Raw genomic sequence first — 19,167 nt, 5'->3', positions numbered from 1 at the left:
AGTGCCCAGGATGAGGGCCCTGCGGTGAGGAGTGCAGGCAGGAGAGCAGCCGCAGAGTGGGAGCTGAGCTCTGCCTCGCCCCAGCTGTCTTCTCGTCTCTTCCCTTCCATCCTTTTCTTTTCTTCAGATTGCTCCTCTGACCTTTCCCCTGGGCCTGTGCATGATCTCTCTCTCTCTACCAGTCAGAGGTAGTCAGCCAATAGTATTTGCTGAAAGCCCGCATGGCAGTGCATGCTTATAACCCCAACTGGGAGGCTGAGGCTGGAGGATCACCGGTTTGAGCCTATCCTGGGCAACTCAGCAAGGCTCTGTATCAAAATAAAACAAGGCTGAGGGTGTAGCTCAGTGTAAAGCCCCTGGGTTCAATCCTCAGTACTGAAAAGGAAGAATATACATATGTATTATAAATATATGTGTATATACCCATATATTATATGTATATACATATATATGTTGACACATGAATTTCTACTGTTACTGTGTTTTTAGCTTTTTTCTTCTAAGTCAATAAATACTTGTTGAGTGAATAAATGATTGACAGTTGAAAATGTCGATTGAAGTTGAGTGTGGTGGAAACACCTGTAATCCCAGCACTTGAAAGGCTGAGGCAGGAGGATCATTTTGGGTTTGAGGCCAGCCTGGCTACACAGTGAGACCTGTCTCAGCATGCTCGTCCCAGGTGCTGATGACTGTGACAGTTTGGTTCATAGTTGATTATCTTGCTTCGGGGTATACAAATGGCAACTAATACAGATATCAGAGACCTTTTTTGCAGTGTTTCAGTAAATTGCAGTTGAATTAAACTGTGTGTAGATTATAGATTCAGTCATCTTAAAAGTAATTTTATGAATTTATTGAACAATGCTATTTTTCCACTAATCATTTTTTATTTAATTTTTATTATAAGGCAATATGTATTTGTTACAGAAAATTATATGTAAGTGAAAAGTAGGAAGTCCTAATTAAATGTGTATTGATGTAGTTAAATTTTTATTTGACCATATTGAGTGAATTCAAAGAACTTTATGATGAAAAATTCCCCAAAGAGTTGAATGTAATCTGTGTTTAAAAATAAAAGCCTTAAAAATGGATTTTTTTTCCCTCAAGAGTGGAATATATGAACCATGTTTTGATTCTGATTTATGGTCATCAGAACTAAATTTTAGATTCAGTAGATATTTGAACGTAAATTTGGCTGTTAAATTGTGCTGTATATCCACTTAGGAAATAAGACACAGGCAGGAGGCTCATCGGCCCCGCTGTGTGCATGAGGGGCCTCGAGGCGTCCGTGCAGATAGCAGTCCACATTCGCGTCCCGCCTCCGCGCTCCTGCACCCTGCCTTCTCCGGGCACATCCTGGTTCTCAGGCTCGCCGGAGGAGCCACAGGGCTGGCTGGGGCTTCTCTTCTTTCTCTTCACTTTGCAAGAAAGGACATGTGCTGAGGCCCAGGCATCCAGTGGCCCGCAGAGAGGCAGTGGGCGGTGTCGACACCCACAGGGCCTTGGCCTTGGCCATGTGACTGCGTGGCACAGCTCTGAAATGTGTGTGACTGCGTCCCCCCCCCCCAAGGCCAAGTGTGAGGTTCTGGGTCTGGTTTCGCCTTCCTAGCAGTGTGTGAGATGGGCCCGTCCCTGGAGTTGGATGTGTCTGTCCCTGGCGAGTTAACCTGAAGGCCTCGTTCAGTATACTGTGTGCCACAAAGCAAGACGAATGCCTCCAGATGTATTTATTTTCCCAGAGGTATTCTAGTTAGGACAGTTTAACTGCATGCTGTGGCTTTTTATCAGGATAAGATAGGTACAACATCTGAAATACATTTTGTTACACTGTAGCCTTCGAGCAGTTATTGAACTCCCCTGTATAGTTTAGAAATTAAGAATTGATGCTGCATTCTAGCAGGGTGTAAATTCTTTAGGAGAGCGAGAGGTCATTTTTATGAACTGAGCAGCATTCCTTGTAGTCTATTTGAACACCTCATCGAAGGTGATACTGAACGTATTCAATTCAGTTTCCTTACAGAACCAGCCCAGGGAGCGAAGCATGTCCTTGAGAAACGTGAAGATCCAATTTTGAGAAATCTTTGTGTCTCTGAGCCCTTTCTGTACAGCTGAAGTCCTTTTTTCTTACCCAGAGTTTTTTGAATCTTTCTTTAGGTCAAATTCATTTCCTTTGAGAAGTGTTCCAGGAAGTACCTTCCCATGTATTCATGGAGGTGCTTATCTTTATTTTTAAAATGCTCATTGCTCAATGTTAAAAACAAAAAACACCTTTGACTCCAGTGTATTTATTCCTGTGCAGAGCTGTTCACATTCAAAGCCGTCTCTCGCACTAGATGTTTCTGAATTAGGAATTCTCATAATAACGAGCCTCGCTTATTTTGGTTCTCCACAAAGGGTCGGTGTGTGAGCTTAAAATGAGACTGCGGCAGATCCGTGTAGCACATATTAACTGTTTGTTTAGTGTACGTGCACGTCTGTATCTCTCGTCTCTGATCAACCTGAAAAATTTGCATGCTGTACGGCGGCCATCTTCTTTTATACTTTATTAAATATCTGTCAATTATAAATATCAAGGTTTTACATTAATGTCAAGATAGTACATCAAAAATTCATGGAATATGTGACTTTTTCCAAGGGTATTTAATACTTAATGCATTTGTGTCATTTTTCTTTCCAGAGATATTGACAGGTTTTATTAAGTGTTTGTTAGGGAGATTTCATTTTTATCAAGGGACTATAAAGAGAAGCTGCATGCTAAATCAATTTTTTAAAGCCAGAATATCGTTCATTTTTTCATCTTCAAACACTTACAATCTGTAGGTTTTATTTAAATTTCTTCTTGGTTTATTTTTGTTTTATGTGAATGATAGTTCAAGATAGAACCTTAATAAGGATCAAATATGCTGACTGGAGTGGTTTTTAATTTCCTTAAGCATTGCCGCCAGACCTGTGCAGTATGGTAAATTCTTCAAAATGTCATACTTACGTATTTAGCAATATTGCTGCTTTTTATTGAAGCCAAACAAACAGTTTCAGATACTAATCTTTCCCAAACATCGTGATTATTTTGTGCTCGGCACAGTACTACTGTGTCTCACATGGCGGGAGGGGAAAGTGAGCTGGACTGGGTCGTCCGGCTTTGCGTAAGGGTTCCAGAACCCGCCTTCCAAAGTAGGTGCTTTGGTGCTGGAGGTCTGGTTATGAGCTGGGGCCTTGTTCATTCCCCCAGATTCGTGTATTTATTATGCTCCAGAAGGTAAGAACATCCATCAGTCACTGAAAAGTGTGCGGAAAACCGGCTCGTTTCTGAAGCCGTATTCACACGGGCCGAGGTGGGACAGTGATTGGCAGTCCCTTCCGGCCCTGTTGGTCTTCGTGTCCGGGGACTGGGTCACCGTCATCTTGTGGACAGTGGCCACAAGGGTTTTCAACATGTGGATTTTAAGAGGATGTAAACATCCAGTCTTTAAAATGTTCCGGTGTACCAGAATGCTTTCCTGTGAGGGCAGAGGAGCCCAGAAGGTTTTGAGTTCCCAGGAACAGCAGGGAGAGGAGGGATGTCAGTCCTGACGCTACCGTGTCCCCCGTTTGGGCACCCTTCCCTGTCCGGGGTGCATCTTCCGGAAACTGCAGTCCACCTAAAACCAGTTGGCCACAAAGAGTGAGTTTTCTGTTTTGATTCTTCCAGTTTGTTTCAGAGCGCAGTTAGACACGGCCCCACGGGGAAGGAGGTGATGCGCGGAGTCGGGTCAGGAGGTTCCGGGAGCGCGGCATCTCCCCTCCGTGGGAGCCTGCATGCTTTGACCTAGGAACATTGGAGCAGCTCTCTATGTAGCTTCAAATTAAGCTGCTTTTTTGCAGGAGGGTTTTTAAACCTTGGATATAGGGGAAACTCGATTAAGCTTTAAATGGGAATTGTTTGGAGCAGACCTTTGTCTTGCTCTGTTCATTTTTCCAGAGTAAGTGAAAATATTTTCAGTATTAGATACTTTTATAGACAAATCGTTTTCGATATGTGAATGTGTCAGGATGTTTATAAAATTATTATATAATAACTTCTGGGTGTAAGATAGATTTGTTTTTAAAGAAACCCAAGTTTTTCTTAAGCGAAGGTGTTGTGACGGTTCCAGGCGAGCCCAGGGTTAGAGTGAGTTGCTGCGAAGCCCGGTGCTCAGCCGTGCGCCCGCGGCTGATCTCCGTGCGGCCAGTAGGTGGCGCTGCTGCCACGGAAGCGCCAGCCCTGCAGAAATGGAAGCGCCTGCCTGCTCGCTCATGTGTCACATTTTGCTTCAGTGTAACTGTTAAGCGCATGTGTCACGGCAGAATAGCTTTTATACCAGGATTGCGCGCAGTAGGCACACGCTGGCTTTTAAGAAGATAAGAACAACTATTTCTCACACTGCAAATATTATATAACCATTGTACAGCCAAAATAATCACCAAAATCAATCTGAAAAATGCGTTTGCACAATTTTTTCTTTTTTGTTTTGTTTTAATGACTTTATTAGAACTATGAGCATGAATTTATAGATTAGGTAAGAAATTGCATATAAACAGTAAGAAGGGGACATTTTGGAGAGAGTTCATCTTTCGTCCTTTTGATTCCTGAGGTAACCTGTGTTTGAGTAGTTTTGTGGGTTCCAAGGCTATTTAAAATTATGTGTTGGAAGATTCATCCTCAGCTTTTTTTATTTTTGTTAGTTTTGAGACGGGGCCTCACTAAGTTACCCAGGCTGGCCTTGAAATTTTGATCTTCCTGCCTCAGCCTCCCCAGTGGCAGAGATTACAGGTATGCTCCACTGTGCCTGCTTCCCCAAGCTGTTTTGAGATTCAGCATTCTGGCTTTGAAAATTGTTATCTTTTCTGCTATTTAATAAGCCAAGCTTTGTGAGAGAGGATGTGAAATTTTTAGTATTTATGGGATTTAGCATCAAATTTAACCAACTTTGGAAATATCAGGGTAAATTCCATAGTTGAAGTAAATTAAAATACTTAAAAATAACAGAACAGTAGCATTTCTCTCCTCCTAGAGTTTGAAGAGTTGGGACATGTGAAATTTTTAGTAGATCAGAGAATGTGAGATTGCGTTTTATTACAGAGGAAAGGAAATTTTAGCAAGAGAATCCCTTTCTTCTACAGTTTGAAGTTGGTCTGTAGTGGTTTTGTTAGTTTGGGAGGAACGGTTATCTTCCGACCTGTACTCTTTCAGAACACTTTCGCTAGGATGTACTTGTGATACGGATGTAACGATCTTGACCCTTCTTGCTTCCCTTCCCTGGCCTCCCTGGGAAGCCTGAACAGTGTCACGGTTAGCGTTAATGAGTAGATGGAAGCCACGCTCAGGACCGGTAGAGCGCAGCCTCACGCTTCACTTGTGACAGAGGAGGAGTGCAGTGTGGTGGTCTGCGGCCTCTCCGTCCTCTCCACCGCTGGCCACGGCGTCGGTCCCCTCCCCGGAGGTGGGGTTTCCTGACCCTCCTGCGCTGGCCCGGAGCCGCCCTGCGCACCGCGCTGTGGTGACCTCCGCCGTGTTTCCTTGAGCTGCGCTTCCTTAGCACAGCGCGCATCGGAGAGCCTCTGTGGATGCCTTCTCACGTTTTGACTTTCCTTCCAAAGGGTTAAACCTGGGTAAGGAAGAGGGGAGAGGCAGGGGACCTGGACACCAGCTCCCCACTGGCAGCCTTTTGTAATATGTAATTTGCCTAAAATTGGGCACAGAGCACGAGCTTTTGTTTTCTAATTGATTTACGGTTTGAGCCACTTTTCCTCCTCCCCTCCTGCCCGTGCACGGCGCCAACGAGTACATTACAGCGCGCGGTGGTGAATGGCCGCGCAGGCCACGCGCGTGCGTCCGGAGGAGCGCGGGCAGCGCGCGGGCTCCTGCGGTTCCGTGGGGCGACCCCGCCGCGGCCAGGCCGCCTTGGTAGCTCAGAAATAACCGTTCGCTATTTGATCGCGCGCTGCAGCCTGTCCGTCAGACTGTAATTGAAACTGGAGATTAAAATTACACTGTTCCAGCTTTTAATTTCTTAATTGAGACAAAGCTTTTAAGTGCTTGAAAGGTGGGGGGTGGCATTGTGAAGAGAGAATACAAAATGTATAAAATTTTCTCCTAAGTGTGAAGTTACGGATATTTTTACCAAATGTTCTTTTGTTCAGAAAAAAAGTAGTGCAATTAAAAATATGCTGGTTTCTGTTTTCTCTGTATTTGTTGTAAAATTTCTTTAATCTCATAAAAGAACTTTTCTTGCGGAAGACACCATGCAGGAAAATACATCAATCTATAAATAAATAAATGCAAGGAAGGAAGAAAAGTAGATAAAAAATAAAAGAAATTTTCTTGATTTTTGGTGCTCAGCCCACATTTGTGGTGTGAATGATTCATGTGCACATATGCTGACTCCCCTCAGATGATTTAAGCCAGAGAGCAGTGAACAAAGTTTCAGTTTGTTAGCATGCCTGGGTCAGCTCCTCTCGCTGACCCGGGAGCCCATGAGCTTCCCGGAAGGGCCCGAGCCAGCACCCCCGCCACAGGCTCCTCCATGCGCAGACCAGACGCGTGCCGCGGGTGTGCCTGTCCCCGTGAAGCCAGTCCACCTTAAATTGTGTTCCCTACGGTGTCTGTGGGTTCTAGGATCGAAATATGAAGGAGCAGATTTATGGCGGCTGCTGGGCACAACAAATTAAGTTGACAGTGATGTATGAGAGCGTAATGGCATGATGATCCCTCGGTAGCTCGGCTGGACGTCTCCGGCTTCATTTGGCTCTTGTTAGGATCGGTTAGGCAGCTAAATAATGAAATTCTGCTGACTGATTTCTGTTTTCCCTTTTCTCTTTTCACCTCTGCTTCCCAAAACTTCTCATTCCCAGACCCATCCTCATGCCAACAAACTGCCCTTGAAGGATTCTTTCACTTACGAGGACTACAGGTTGGTATGAGGGCCGGGTATGTGCTGGGGTGGTTTCCAAGGGCAAGTGGGGTCCTGGCACTGAGGGGAGTGCTGAGCAAGTGGCCTGCTGCGACTGTGTGAAGTGTTGGAGCCGAGATGGCCCCGGAAGTCTCGGCGAGCAGCTTGGACAGCCGTCGGCGTGTTAATGCCCGTCTAGGACTTGCCGCTAGCCCTAGCGGTAGGAGATTGGTTGAGGTAGCCGAATGGTACTTGGGATTAACGTTAGTGCAGATGGACTCTTCCCCCTTTTAGTAGATTACATTACTTACTGTAAAGGAGGGATTTCTTACTGAACAGAAAGAGTTAACTTACTGCCCGATATCCTAAGAACGCTGCCTTCCACATTTCGTAGGTTCTTAGAGGGCTCCTGATCAGGGAAAAGTGTGACCATTTGCTTCTCCCGGAGGCCTAGAGTAGGTGCGAGTCAGCATTCGGGTGGAGCACGAGCTGATGGGGCCTGGCAGTCCTGGGGGCCCGCGGAAGGGGCCTGATCTGCGCTCACAGTGCTGCCGCCCTCACTCTCTGAGTCTCCGGCTCCCACCTCCTGGATTTAGTTTTGAACGACACTGGGAGAGGCGGAGCAGGAGAGGCTGAGTGTTGCTCTTGGTGTTCAGGAAGAGGCTGGAAACCCGGACACCAGCTGAGCCTAAATTTCTGGCCGCGTTACTTCTCGCTGCAGTTGGCTTCTGAGTGCACCGATTTCACTTGCTTTGTTCTGTTACAGGTGGGCGGTCTCCTCTGTTATGACTCGACAAAACCAAATTCCCACGGAGGACGGTTCCCGGGTGACCCTGGCCCTGATTCCGTTGTGGGACATGTGTAACCACACCAACGGCCTGGTAACGATCTCCCCTGGGCTAACCGGAGGCTCTGCAGAGCCTTCTCTCAGACCTGCCGCTTCCTGTGCTTTTGTCCCCTTGTCCCTTGCTCCAGAAGAGCTGTGGGTCCGCAGCAGGTCCCTCTCCCAGGTTTTCTCCTCCACTGTGCTAACCTTAGCTGAAAGCCTGGAGCTCGAGTCTCACACCACTGCGGGAGCCACGGCGAAGGGCGTGTATTTGCTCAGCCGTGTTGCAGCCTGCACGCTCGTTTGCTTATCTTGCTGTGCCCCTGGCTCAACCACAGTTCCTTTATTTCTACTCTTTCAAAAATACTGATTTACTGAAGAGCCTCCTTGTTTTCCCTTCACCATTCCTTTTCTTTTTCCCTGAGGACTCGCTTCCAGCTGTCCCTTCCCCCAGCTGCTTTCCTGTCCCGGTCCTTCCATGAGGTCCCACGGACCCTGGCCAGGCCGCTGGCGCCGGGGGAGGTGGGGAGCGGGGGGCTTCCTGTCGCTGCGGCTCTGCTGGGTGAGGGGGCGAGGGGGCGAGGCTGCTTCTCAGCACACTGTAGGTTCCAAGCCACAGTCTCGGGGCTGGGGGAGGGGCATTGTAGGATTTAAACGTTAGGTTAGCCCACTGGTTTGATGTATTCGTGCACCTTTTCTTGACACCAGCTTTCTTTGTTATTAGAGTGTTGCAGGTAGATTAAAGACATGGTGTAAAGGATTCTTCCACAACAGTTCCACGGGATGGCCAGGGCACATGTGCTGTGTGCCAAGCACTTACAGTAGGACATCCCCTGCTGACTCGGGGAGCTCTAGCGGCAAGCACTCGCGGGAACCTTGAGTATGTCAGTTGTAGCAAGGAGGAATACATTGTGCCTTAATTTAGATATGCTTAATTTAATTAGCAATACTAAGAAGTAGCAGCATGTTTTATATTTTCATTAATGAATATAATTTTACATTCTTTTTTTTTCCCCCTTCAGAGATATTTTTAACTGATCCTAAGCTTGAAATTAAAAATTTTTCAAATAGCTCTTAAAATACCTGACTGTAGTATTTTTCTTTTCCTTTTTTTGGATTAGATCATTGGTTCCCAAACTTGATTGATCACTGGAGTTTATCTTTTGCTTCTGAGATTAAGGAAGGAGAGCTTTGTTGTAAACAAGTAGAATCAGACGGCAGGGCACTCTAGGGAAAGGGAGAGCATGGCGGGACCCTTGGGGCGCTGGGCCCCTTGGTGCCTGAGGCAGCCTGGCCTGGCCGTGCTCAGAGACACCGCTTCCCGTTACCTCCTGCGAATGTGATGCAACTAGTGTACGTTTGGTTTTTTTTTTTTTTTTAGTTTATCTCAAAATAAAAATAACAGACCGCTGATGACTCTCGCCACATCTTCTTAGCGCGAGTCATGTAGTTTGCAGCCTACCATGTCCTGGCAGAAGCTGCCGCCCTTTGGAAGGGTTTCCGGGTGCCGTGCCTGGCGCAGGCCGGTGGTTTCCTCGAAGCCCTAGCTTGAGTTTTGCTGTGCTGTTTCCCACTGTCACTGTAAGACTCACGGGAGGCATTGTGTGGTGGGGTGGGAGGGATCCCGTGCCGACGCTGTGAAGCTGTGTACACACACACTAGCGGTTAATCTCTTTTTAGAAATACAGCGCTTGGAATCAGGGCTCAGCTTTTCAAGCAAGAGCCTCTCTGTCTTGTGTGTGCGTCCGCTGCCGACCTCGTCTTGTTGTCAGTCTATCCTGGCTCGCACTGAGGGAGTAGGTAGACATTGGTAACCCAGCAACGCTGTCTGCCTGGAACAGCGTTCCAGAACCTGGTTAGGAGAGCGCAGAATCCAGTCTGTGGCAGCGATTCCAGATCAGCAGCCACAAGACAAGCAGGCGCAGGCAGAGGCAGTGCACACCGGCCTGGAGTGGGAGTGCGCCGGGCTTGCCTGGCCCCCGGAGAAGCCGGCTTCGGACAGGTCGTAAGGCACCAGCCGCGCTGTAAGAGACGCAGACCTTCACATCTTGCACAAATCATCAAGCGTTAGTGTCGGCAGCCGGCACCTTCTCCGTTCAGTTTATATGAGAAGGGCAGCGGTGGGGCACAGTGTGAGCGCCACGTGTGAGGTCCAGGTGACTCACCCGGCAGGGAAAGGACGGTGCAAACACAGGCAGCACCCAGCCAGGCTCTCCTTCGGGGTCTTCCCATCTGTGAATTGAAACATGTGAAGACATTCAGCTGCCAGTCTCAAAGGCAAAGCCAGCGTTTTTATAATAGTGGACAAGAACCCCTTCATAACCTGTCCCCAGTACAGGTGCACCGCATGGGCGTGACCCTGCTGTCTCGCTGAGACACACCCACCTCCTCTGGACCACGAGGGACGCTGCTCTGTGCCCCTTTGTAAACCTGCTGTGCCACGCATCCCATAAGCCCTGCCGTTCTGGCTGGGAGGTTTGAACTCAAGGCCTTTGTACCGAGCTATGTCCCCAGCCTTTTTTATGTTTAATTTGGAGACAGGGTTTCACTGAATTTCTAAGTTACCCAGTCTGGTTTGAACTTGCCATCCTCCTGCCTCAGCCTCCTAGAACACTGGAATTACAGCAGTGCACCAATGTGGAAGCCCTTCCTTTCTGTCCGATTGTACTTCCCACTGTTTTGTCCGTATGTGGTTCTGCTCTGCTTCTCTGTGGTATGTGGTTCTGCTCTGCTTCTCTGTGGTCCGTACATCTCTGTGTCATACCTGTCTATATGGTAAACCCCGCCCTCCCGTTAGACTGGAAGGTGCACGAGGCAGGGTGTTTCCTTAGTCATACCCCAGGTCTGGGGACATTCTACGCTGGTGTTTTTTGAATGAATCCACGAGTGGTGAGCAGAGGAATATAAAGTACATATACCGATGCCTAAGAAGGAAGACCAGAAAGAAAAAGACCAAACTGATAATGAGATGGTGATCTTTTTCTTCTGTTTTTTCTATTTTCCAAATTTTATTTGATGAGCTTGTATTACCTCATTTTTTCTCTGCTACAGTGATGAAAGTAATATGATACTTACTTGGAGAAAATATAAAAAATGCAGAAAAGGAGAAAAAGTGTCCACAGCCCTCGTGCTGTTCTGTGCTAGGGAGCTCCTTCCTCCTGGGCCGTTGGGCTAAGGTCGTTAACCCGGCCTGCTGCGGGGAGAGCCAGGTGCCCACAGTGGGCTGCAGCACCTCCCCGGGTGCTTTGTGCCCACCTGCCCCCTCTGCCCACTCCAGAATTGCCAGGGAACATGACCCGCCGCACGCCCTGCCTCTCCACCCACCCGAGGACCTAATGGGGCTGTGTCTAGATGTTGAGTCCTTGCTCCCTGCTTCATTGTCCCAACGGGTGGGGACCGAGGCTTAGCTCAGGGCCTGGCCTGGAATGGGCTCTCAGCGACAAGTGTTTGTAGAACAGAGTCAGCTGGGAGCGGTGTTGAGTACCACATGGAGCTGGGTGAGGGAGGGTGGAGTGACCCAGTGTGACCGCCAGAGATACTGGAGTCAGCATCCTTGACCTGGCCCTGGCTCGGGTCTGGCCTTGCATTGGGGCACTCGTGGCCGTCATTCTGGGCTCCGGCAGAGGACTTCGGGGCGCCTTCAGGGAGAGCCCTGCCCGCCCTGCGCTGTGGTCTTAGAACGCTGGCCACGTCACCTGCTTCATCGTGAGTGGCCCCAGTCCTGCAGGTGAACAGGTTTCACCGTGAGGCTTACACACGCCTACAGCGTGCCTCGGTTGTATTGACACCCTGGTCTCCCCTCCTTCCCTGGTGGTCCGTCTTCTACTGCAGGCCACCTTACCTTTATTTTAAGTTTCCGTGTGTGAGGGAATACACGATACTTGCCTTTGCATGGCTGGTGTAGTTTACTTGATGTCCTCCGGTTCCATCCATTGTCCTGTGAGTGACACGATTTCATTCTTCTGCACGTCCAGGTAAGACTGCGCTGTGTGCGGGGCCATATTCACTCGCCCGTGCACTGCTGGGCCCCAGGTGGCCACCCATCTCAGCTGTCATGAATGTACCATGGCCAGCGGGCGTCAGGCGGCTTCCTGTGCTGCCTCCCTTCCCTCTGGTGTATGCCGAGGAGTGGGCTGAGTGCTGGGTCACGGTGTAGTTCTGCTTTAGGTTTTTAAGAACCCCTTGCCTTCCACAGAGGCTGCGCTCAGTTCCTGCCACCATGTGTGGGGCTTTCTTGAGATGGGTTTTTGATAGCACCCTAGAGTAAGTGTTCGGCAGTGCCACACAGAAATTCCACATGCAGCCTGGGGCCTCTGTGAGCCCTGCTGCACAGCTGAGGGCCTGGCGCATGTGTGGAAGTCTGTGGACCCGATCTGCGTCAGGCCTGGGCATTACTGCTGCCTCTGGGAAGGGCACGCGTGGGTAGAGCACCCTTCAGCCCCGTCCTCTGTCCCCAGCACACCGTGGACTGTGCACCCTTCCTGTGCCCTCGCCCTGCTGCCCCTCGCTCCTGCCCTGCCGCCAGGTACTAGTGTTGAGGGCTGAGCAAGGAGTGCCCAACTCTCCCTGCTGGCAGCTCGTGAGAGAGGGCAGCCCCTCATCCCGCAGTGCTTGCTGTCCGGATGGTACCTTCGGGTCCAGACGCTGACCCTGACTGTGGGCAGAAGCTTCAAGGCGCTGATTTTAATCTCATTCAAGCGCTGAACGTGCTCTGTGAGTGGAACTGTTCCACAGTGCTTGGCTTCCTCTCTCTTGCTTTTGTGTTTCTCACTGGTCTTTGTGGATCAGAAGCGTGAAGGGCATCTAGACATAGGCTTTATAAACTGCCACTTCAGGCAGGTCGGGTTTGAAGGTGTCAGCGGCCTTCCGTCCTGCTGCTGTGGAGTGGCTGCAAGTCGATGCCTTTATTAGCAGGCAGCACCTGCCTTGTCTGGAGTCCTTGATTCCCCCGGATGAAGTGAGCGGGTCCAGTAGGAACCAGGACTTAGAGGGTCTAGGAAGCTGCCTGTTCTTTCCCCTGGGGGTGTTCATGCCTCAAGTAAATCTTAGATGTCAGGTGTTAGGTGCTGTGTGCCAGGCGCTGGGGACGCTGATGACCCGGGAGCTCCCTGCCGGAGGGGCGTGGCGGGTATACAGACTCGTGGTGGCCGGAGTGCAGGGAGGACAGATCCTGGGAGGGCAGAGGAGCTGCGATGGGGGGCTGCTGTGACGGAGCTCGGTCTCTCTGGGTCCTGAGCAGAGCAGTAGGAGAAGGGAGCTCCAGGTGGGAGTGCACAGAGGGCAGCCAGGGCCTGGCGGGAGCTGTGCGTGTGGAGGCCGCGCGAGGTGTGGGCCTCCTGGAATTGGCCTCCCTTGGGAGGCTGGCCGTTGTTCTGGAGGCAGGAGGGCGATAGGGCGTGGTTAGCGGGAGGACAGCAGCACTAGACTCTGAGGCCAGTTGGAAGGGCTTCTGCAAACACTAAGGTGGGCAGGAAAGAGTGAGGACCAGGAAGGAGGAGGAGAGAAGGCGGTGCAGTATCTTCATGGTGACCTTGGAGCTGAGACCTTGGCATTTCTGGCCAGCGCTGAAATGGGACTGTGGGGGAGTCACAGATTTCGGGGGCAGCTAGAGGATGTTCTGTGCTGTGATGGCCTTGGAAACACTCAGCAGAAAAAGGAGTAAGGAAGAACGGCTTTTGTTTGTTTTGTGGTGCCGGGGATGGAACCCAGGGCTTTGTGCATGCTGGGCCAGCGCTCTGCCGCTGACCCACCCGGCTGCGGCTGTGTTAGTGTATCTGTTCTTCCTACCCAAATGCTGTACATTTTCCAGTTACAGAGTAATACATTTAATTCAGAAAGAGAGCTTTTCTTGGCCTCTGATCCTTTGTCCAGTGGAAACCCCACTTCCATTCCTTAACGGTGAAACACTTGCCTGTGAACCGGAGTGTGCCAGAGGCCTTCCTCTCCCAGATGACCGTGAATGGGTGTGAGGCCTGGTGTAGGCGTCTGGCGTCGCCCGCTGCTGCCGGGGCTGAGAGGCGGTGACGGAACAGGAGAGTATGCCTGGTTGAGAACAATGAGTGGAGGCCAGTAGGAGACTGTACCTCTCCCAAGAGTGCTTCCTTTGCATCAGGGTGTCACTCTGCAGGAGAGGCTGGTGTGCTGGAGCGCGCTCTGTGCTTGGTGCAGCAGGAAGGCGTTCGCGGGCACCCTTTCAAGGGCCTCTGGGCAGCTTTTACCCTCTCTGCCAAAACAAACCCCGGACCCTCAGCGTTGTCTTGTCCTTTCTCTGTGGCCAGATCACAACCGGTTACAACCTGGAGGATGACCGCTGCGAGTGTGTGGCTCTGCAGGACTTCCGGGCCGGAGAGCAGGTGGGTGTCACGCAGCGGCCCACGGGGTGTAGCCGGCCTTGGCGCAGGGGTGTGTGGTTGCTGTGCAGGGCACTCAGCTTAGGAGGAAGGCTGGTCTTCAGGACTGTTTTCCGAGTACACCTTGAGACCTGAAGCTGTAGTAAATATAGTGTGCTTTGGTGCACAAAGAAAGAAGGTTTAATGCAGTTATTTCACAGTTGACCTAATATCTCTTTAACAGTGTTAACTGAAAATTAAATTTATCTTACGACACCAAAGTGAATTATTTCCTAGCCTGCACTGCTTTTATTTCTTCATTTGTTGATTCTTCATAAGGAGGCAGTATTTAAGAAGCAGTGTTTTTTTTTTTTTTTTCTCTGGTACCGGGAACCAAACTCACGACCTTGCGCTTGCCAGGCAGGCGCTTTGCCGCTGAGCTAAATCCCCAGCCCCAAGAAGCAGTGTTTAAGTGGCACATATATAAGGAAGTCTTACAGCTTCACTTTAATCTGCATCTAAGAATTTGGGTGAGCACAAGAATAAGCTTTTTAGTGAATTTGAAAATCCACATCTCTAAGTCCCCGCATTAGCATCAGGGTATCCCAAAGAAGCCAAATGAAAACTTAGTTTAGCAAAGTGTCAACCTGCTCTTTCTTCAGAGCGGTCCGCAGACCTCCCGCTAGGTGCAGACTTGCCCAGGACATGGGATTGGGTTTCCAATAGGTGCTGCTTTGAAGTCCTGTTGCAGAAGGAGCTCCCGTACTGAAAGGAGAGTGCATCCCAAGCGCAGGCCCCAAGGAGTAACCAGGCTGTTCCTGGCAACGAGAGGGTGGTGGGAGAAGCCCGGGGACCACCGGGGCCAGGATCCCTTGTTCGCTAGCGAGGCCTTGGGTCAGTGCCCCCACGGCCCCCACGGCCGCCTCTGCCCGCCTGGCCCGCCCCGTCTGAGTTTGAGAAGGTGGGGAAGGCGCTTCACACACCATGCTGTGCGCACAGTCCCGGCAGGGGTTGGGCTCGTCAGAGCCGCGCGTCTTGCTGGTGTACAGCGCATTGCCCGGTGCGAGCTGAATGCGGCCCTGCTCTGCGTCAGGGTGCACACTGAGTCTGTCTGTATTCTCTCCGCTGCATCTCAGATTTACATTTTTTATGGCACCCGGTCAAATGCAGAGTTTGTGATCCACAGTGGTTTCTTCTTTGACAACAATTCGCACGACAGAGTGAAAATAAAGCTTGGTGTGAGTAAGAGTGACCGGCTGTACGCCATGAAGGCCGAGGTCCTGGCCCGCGCTGGCATCCCGACGTACGTACGGCCGGCTCTGTCCTGCGCTTCTCCCCGTCCCTCTTGCGCAGTGTCTCCCTGGCGTGTTCCTGAACTCCCCCACCGTGGGTTGGCTCGGTCCCTTCGTGCCTGTCCCACTGCAGCTTTAGACCGTGGAGCTGCTGGGGGACTGAGGGTTGCGGGGGGACCCTGTCCTGTCGTGGGAGCTCTGCCCTCCGTTCCCGGGGCGGGGCCTGCGGTCCTCGTTAAGTTAAATAAGTGCTTTGGTATCATTAATGTCTTTCACCTTGAAAAGGTTAATGACCTGGATCAATTTGTTTCATTTAATTATTTACCTCCATTAGTTTCTGTAATGAAGTCATGATCCGCAATAATTTCAAGAATTTCTGGCTAAATTCCTTAAGATTTTCTTGCAGTTGAGAAGTAAAATGATAAAGAAGACAAGAATTATGATTTATCAGTCCTCCTGGGAACAGAGGAACCATTCTTAATGAAAATGGATTATCCAGGCCTTTTTTTTAAATTGAACTTGTCAATATTTGATTAATGATTAAAGTGTGAACTTATCATAGATGATTATTAACATTTTTTAAGAACCGTGGACAAGTTTAATTCTCTTAATGTAAGGATGCGCCCCAAGACGAGGCCATCCGGGAATGGTGCTGGCAGAGGTGGCCTGCGCCGGATGTGGCGTCCATCCGAGCCCACCCATCCCGCTGTCCGTGAAACGACCGCGCGGCCACGGCAGGACGGCTGACTTTCTCCTTGCTCTCGGCAGGTCCAGTGTTTTTGCGCTGCATTTTACGGAGCCGCCCATCTCTGCTCAGCTTCTGGCTTTTCTCCGAGTATTCTGCATGACTGAAGGTAAATCACTTCAGGAAAAAAAAAAGGTGTTGGTTTTCTTCTTTAATTCATGAAAATGTAAAGCATAAAGATTCAGATTAAAGATAAAATGGCTTTAAAACTAAAGCACCTTTGGGAAGAAGGGAGATAGCAATATTGGGGCAAGAAAACCTTGATCCATTTTGCCCTAGAAACGCCGCCTGCCTGGCATCCCTCAGAGTAAGCGGCGCTGCAGCCGGGCCCCGTGTGGGATGTGGGGTTCTCAGCTGCAGCCTCTTACTTCAGTCCCAGAAAGAGTTACGTAGCTACTAAGTGTCTGCTTTTCTGCGTGTTTGAGACAAGTCACTTGGGATTTTGTATGGCCTGGTGAGGGTGTGCTTTTATTTTCCCCCTGGTTCATTTGTAATTGTGCGTGTGTGTTCATCGTGGTAGACAACCTCGAGTCCTACGCAGGACAGAGTGGGTGGGAAGGCGTGAAGGCGGGCGGGGATGGTGACGGCTGAACAGGCAGAGAGTGCCCTGCGGGAGCTGTGCGCATCAGGGGAGTCTGGGCGTGGGCGCTGGGAGCACTGGGGCTGGGCTCTAGCTGCATGGCCTTGGCCCAGGGACCCGTCCCGGCTGAACCAGAGTTTCTCTGTTGCTGAAAGGGGAACACTTAACTCACAAGGCTAAGATGAACATAATGTACCACATTTAGCATCGTGCCCGGCACTAAGTGCTCCACAAATTACAGGAATTATCATCGCCATCGTCTCTCTTAATTACACATTCCTTGAGAATATGAACTGTGACATTCAACTCTGCATTCCTGTATTATGCAAGAAAAGCCCACAGGTAACCTCAACCTGTGGTTCACTGAGCTGAATGCTGAACCTCAACGAAGTACAGCCAAAGCCCCGCCTGAATGCCAGCAATTCGGTGGCTCTAGCAGGACGCTTCTGCTCTCCTCCAGCCGCCCTGTAGTTGGTGTTTAAACTGCTTCCCATGTTGTGGGACTAAGTTTCTTCTCCCTCCAGCCTGATGTCAAGCTCTGGACTTGTGCAGCCTTCCCCAAGCCCCAAACATGAAGCCAGGGCGGAGACACCAGGGTACAGCCACCTCAGACGGCCCCAACCAGGACTGCCCTCTCCTGATGTGCACAGCTCCCGCAGGGCACTCTCTGCCTTTTTTGAACGTTAGATAATTTCCATTTTCTTTAAAAACAAAAACAAAAACAAAAACAAACCAGCGTGAATTGCTTCAGGTCTGCTGCCTCTCCAGTTTCTCTTTAGCTGGAGAAGGCAGTGTGTCCTGTCAGGGCAGCTGGTGCTCCTTTGAATTACTCCACCTAATACCAACTTCCATTAGTTTGGTTTGCTGGCAGCCGCAGACCCCAATTTGAATTGTATTTGTTTTGGTTTTGTTTTTTTTTTTTGTCTTTTTGAGACAGGGTCTTGCCGTACAGTTCAGGCCGGCCATGAGCTCACTTTGTAGCCCAGGCTGGTCTCAAACTCGCAACCATCCTCCTGCCTCAGCCTCCCGAGTGCTGGGATTACAGGCGTGCGCCACCATGCCCGGCTCATGAATTGTAAATAGTGCCAGCTGTGGGACATTTTGCTCTGGGTGCCAGAGCCCTGGTAGTCGGAGAGGCTGGCATTTCTGCGGGGCATGGACCGTGTGCTGGGCACGCGTGGTTGTTTGGAGCTGATGTCCAGGGAGGAAATGGTCAGGGCTGGAGCTGGGTCTCCTTTTCTGAAGTATACCTGATGGTAACTCAGATGTAAACTTGCGTTTATTTGTAGTTCCTACTTAAGTCCCTGATAAGTGAGAGAGACAGGCCCGTTTTTTCCTTAACTAAGATTGTTCTAGTCTCTTTTCTTGTTTTTCATTTTTTGATCTGTGGTGTACTTGTAAGATGAGCTAAAGAATGAGGAATGTGCTTTAAACTGCAAGAGATCTCTGGAAGTTGTGATGCGTGCATTTCCGGTGCTTGGATTGCTCCTGACTTCCTGACCCAGGTGGCAGGCCGAGCCCCAGGCTGGGGAAGGGCCCCTCCAGCGCACGTGCGGTGTGCACGGCCACAGGCTGTCCTCAGAGGCTGTGAGCTGTGCGAGACTGTCCATAGGTTCTTGGTGTCCCTCACAAACAGAGACAGCTGGAGGGCCGTACCCAGGCTGGACGGGACTCCGTGTCCCCACGCAGAGCTCAGCCCTGACTGCCTCGGAGAGGCCTGCAGTGGCCCGGCTGACGGCCAGGGCAGCCTCAGCCCTGGGACCACGGTGCTGGGAAAGACATTGCTACAGTGAGTTGCTGTGGAAGTGCGAGGCAGTGCAGCCCTTGCCTGCTAACACCCTGCTGTGTGCGTTCCTTGTAGAGGAGTTGAAAGAACATTTGCTGGGAGAGAACGCTATCGACAGAATCTTCACGCTGGGTAACTCGGAGTTTCCGGTCAGCTGGGAAAATGAGGTCAAACTTTGGTCATTTCTTGAAGATCGAGCTTCTCTTCTTCTAAAAACATATAAAACAACAATTGAGGTAATTAGATTGACACATGTGGATTTGTGCTTTCCCAGGTTTTTAAAAAAATCCCTGGGGGCTGGGGACTTAGCTCAGCGGCGCAGCGCCTGCCTGGCAAGTGCGAGGTCGTGAGTTTGGTTCCCAGTGCTGGGCGGGTGGGGGATTCCTTCCTAAATGTAAATTGCTTAGATTATTTAGCAAAATAATTATATATTCGATATTTTAATTCAAAATTGGTATTTTCCCATTTAATATGCTTATATTTACTCCCCAGAATCATAATTGAGACGTTGTTGATTAGACGGTAAAACTTTCAAACTATTTAATACGCTTTTAATTTCTAGTTCATACGATCCTACAGTTTTCGTTTGTGCTGCAGATCTCACCGCTGGAGCCTCTGACTTCAGACCCCTTTCTCCTTCTTCCCTCCTTCCTTCCTTTCTCTCCTCCCTCTCCTCCGTCCTCTCCTCCGTCCTCTCCTCC

The 19,167-nt window shown here is 50.0% G+C and overlaps 1 protein-coding gene across 2 annotated transcripts in view; it reads left to right on the top strand.

Moving 5' to 3' along the window:
* Window positions 1–19,167, top strand: part of Setd3 (SET domain containing 3) — a 71,978-nt gene that overhangs the window by 50,622 nt on the left and 2,189 nt on the right. For both annotated transcript variants that reach the window (XM_005390415.2, XM_005390417.2), the window contains exons 7-12: window positions 6,871–6,929; window positions 7,675–7,789; window positions 14,013–14,087; window positions 15,200–15,366; window positions 16,124–16,209; window positions 18,542–18,702. In XM_005390415.2, the coding sequence (XP_005390472.1) occupies window positions 6,871–6,929; window positions 7,675–7,789; window positions 14,013–14,087; window positions 15,200–15,366; window positions 16,124–16,209; window positions 18,542–18,702 (663 nt within the window). The remainder of the gene's footprint in view (window positions 1–6,870; window positions 6,930–7,674; window positions 7,790–14,012; window positions 14,088–15,199; window positions 15,367–16,123; window positions 16,210–18,541; window positions 18,703–19,167) is intronic.

Source organism: Chinchilla lanigera, unplaced genomic scaffold (assembly GCF_000276665.1).
Source record: "Chinchilla lanigera isolate Chin_1 unplaced genomic scaffold, ChiLan1.0 scaffold00037, whole genome shotgun sequence".
In the NCBI taxonomy this organism is placed as follows: Eukaryota; Metazoa; Chordata; class Mammalia; order Rodentia; family Chinchillidae; genus Chinchilla; species Chinchilla lanigera.
This window is presented reverse-complemented; position numbering and strand designations above follow the sequence as displayed.